Source organism: Myotis lucifugus, unplaced genomic scaffold, assembly GCF_000147115.1.
Source record: "Myotis lucifugus unplaced genomic scaffold, Myoluc2.0 scaffold_1324, whole genome shotgun sequence".
Taxonomy (NCBI): domain Eukaryota; kingdom Metazoa; phylum Chordata; class Mammalia; order Chiroptera; family Vespertilionidae; genus Myotis; species Myotis lucifugus.
The window spans coordinates 59,532-62,278 of record NW_005872372.1 but is presented as its reverse complement, the minus strand read 5'-3'; the positions used below and the strand labels follow the sequence as shown (position 1 = coordinate 62,278).

Below are 2,747 nucleotides of genomic sequence, written 5' to 3'. Positions count from 1 at the left end.
GCGGGGCGAGCGCGGGGAGCGGCGGCGGCGCGGCCCGCGTGACCCTCCGCCCGCGCCCGTGAGCCCGCGTCCCGCTGCGCCAGGCCCCGCGGCAGGATGCGCGCCCCGCCGCTGCCGCTGCTGCTGCTGCTGCTGCTGCTGGCCGCCTGCGGGCCGCCGCCCTGCGCCGCGGCCGCCCCGACGCCCCCAGGCTGGGAGCCGGCGGCCGACGCGCCCTGGTGCCCCTACAAGGTGCTGCCCGAGGACGCCGAGGCGGGCGCCGGGCGCCTGTGCTTCCGCAGCCCCGTGCGCGGCTTCCGCTGCCAGGAGCCCGGCTGCGCGGTGCACACCGCGGCCGGCCACTCGCTGCGCGCCAGCGTCCTGCGCAACCGCAGCGTGTTGGTGCAGTGGCGCCTGCCGCCGGCCCGGGCGCGCCGCGTGCGCGCCTTCATGCTCGACTGCTCGTGGCGCGGCGCCTACACGCGCTTCCCCTGCGAGCGCGTGCTGCTCGGCGCCTCCTGCCGGGACTACCTGCTGCCCGACGTGCACGAGGGCGTGCGCTACCACCTGTGCCTGCAGCCGCTGCCGCTGCACGCCGAGCACGCCGCCGCCGAGGCCTTCGGGCCCGCGGAGTGTGTGGAGTTCGTCGCGGAGCCGGCCGGCATGCGGGACATCGTGGTGGCCATGACGGCGGTGGGCGGCTCCATCTGCGTCATGCTCGTGGTCATCTGCCTGCTCGTGGCCTACATCACGGAGAACCTCATGCACCCGGCCTTCGGGCGCCCGGGCCTGCGCAGGCAGCCGTGAGCCGGAGGCGGCCGCGGGCGCTCTGTCTACCGACCAGTGCGTGCGTGCGAGGCCTCAGCCCGCCCTGCCCTCCGTTCCTGCTCCCTCCCTAGGCTGTCCGCGCAGGGCCCGCTGGAGATGGAGAGGGCGCAGGCCTGCGCCAGGACCTTGGAGTCATCCCACCACTTCGCCAGCCAGCTGTCCGCTTCCCAGAATCCAGTTCGAGACTGGCCCTTGGGCCTGTGGAGGGGTGCGGGCCGCAACCAGGGCCCTTCCCCTTCTCCAGAGGCCTTTGTAGGGACTGTCAGGACATGGAGCGCCTTGTAGCCAGAGCCATTGGCACCCCGGGTCGTCGCCTGCACCTCCAGCCTGTGCCAAGTTGGAAAACCCAGGCCGTCTTCATTGCTTGGTTCCTGTGCGCTTTGCTGCTCCAGGCCCCCTTGGACCTTGTCCTCCTCCACCCCACCCCGTGGGCTTAGGTTAGCCTTGTGCCTTAGTCTCCCCGGCCCAGTGTGGGAGCCAGCCACGCCTTCCCGTGCAGTCCAAGCGGATCTGTGGTCCCCAGATTGGCGGGCTGGGCTGTGTGCGCTTTGGGCCAGAGTCCCCCTGGTTACCCCCCTTCAAGCTGTGCAGGAGCCTCGTAAACAGTGCTCCACGGTGTGTCCCTGCGGGGGTGTCTGCCCAGCTGGGAGCCGGGGTGCGGTTCAGCAGGTGGGGCCTGGCCTCCAGCTGCTCAGGGGTGAGTTCCTCTGACCTTAGGGGGAAGCTGGCAGTTCTCCAGGCGGGGAGCCCCCCTTTTCGTTTTGCAGTGCTGCCTCTGATGAGGACTTCCTGTGGTAAGTGTGGGCAGATGGCTGGGAAGAAGGGGCCTGGTCTGAAGGGGCAGCATTGGGTCCGGAAGGCAGACTAGGTGCCAGCCTTGCCCAGCTGGACCTTGCACTGTGGTCTGGATCCCAAGCCGCCACCACAGCATGACCGACAGGACGCCCCACCTCCTTCTGCGCTGGGGCCGGGAGCCCAGGATTGGCCAGGGATGCTGCTGCCCACACACCCGCTGTGGCCGGAAGGCTGGCCGGGCCCCTCTCCAGGCAGACCCGCGCGCCCTCGCTGAGGCTTCTTCCTGCGCTGACCACCTGGCAGTGCCCGGTGCCAGGAGGGGTGCGGCGTGCCTGCCCTCCGCGTGAGCCCCTGACTGTGACCACCTGGATCTGGCACTTCTGGAGTCACTGTGGCTAACCCTTCTCCCCCTTGCCCTCGCCCCAGCGGCTACCAGCAACCCCAGGCGCTGGCTGGTGCCCCCACAGTGCCCGCTCCCTACCTCTGCCTTCGCTCTGCCCGCCCCTGGTGTGCTGCTGGTCAGGTGTGAGCCTGGTGCCAGCGTCTAAATGTCCATCGTCCTTAGACTCAAACCACTGCCTTGTGTGCTTATTTGGGAGGTGGGGGGAGGGGTGGGGGGAGCTGGGCCCGTCTTCCCAGCTCCTGGAGCAGCACCAGCAGCCCAGTGGCTGGCCCTGGAGCCTTTGCCTGGTCAGGTCCGGCCAGCCCCAGGCTGGGTGCCCAGCCCCTGCCCTTGAAGCAGAGACAGGCAGGCTGTGCACCCTCAGACGGGAAAACATCTGGCCCTGCAGTGCAGGGTGTGGGGCTGGGGGGCAGCACCTGCTGCAGGGAGAAGTGGCCAGGCTCAGTGAGCGCTGGAGCTGACAGGCAGCTATTGGGAGCTCTAGGAAGGGCCCCCTCCCTACCTGCCCCCCATGCAGGGCTAGAGCTGGGCGGGGGGACAAGGGTAACCGCGGGGCTCCGTGTGACATGCACTAGCTCGCCACCCACCCTCACTCTGGGCCCTCCCCCACCTCGTCCGTCCTTGAGATCCTGGAGCTGCTGTGACCCTGAGGAGCAAAATCCAGCCAGGAAGGGGGGGGGGCAGGCTCTGGAGTGACTCATCCTCTAGGGGAGGAGGAGGGGTGCAGCCATGTGGGGGGGGC

General features: G+C 70.0%; 1 protein-coding gene across 1 annotated transcript; it reads left to right on the top strand.

Annotated features, from left to right (window-relative positions):
• The first annotated feature begins 59 nt into the window (after positions 1–59).
• FNDC10 (fibronectin type III domain containing 10) lies at positions 60–2,174 on the top strand. The gene has a single exon (XM_006107657.3). It carries the CDS (start codon positions 97–99, stop codon positions 784–786), a length of 690 nt encoding a protein of 229 aa, XP_006107719.1. The 5' UTR covers positions 60–96; the 3' UTR covers positions 787–2,174.
• The last annotated feature ends 573 nt before the right edge of the window (positions 2,175–2,747 follow it).

What these genes read in the sequence shown, in the direction of transcription:
- FNDC10 (XM_006107657.3), top strand. Translation starts at nt 97, where the DNA reads ATGCGCGCCCCGCCGCTGCCGCTGCTGCTGCTGCTGCTGCTGCTGGCC.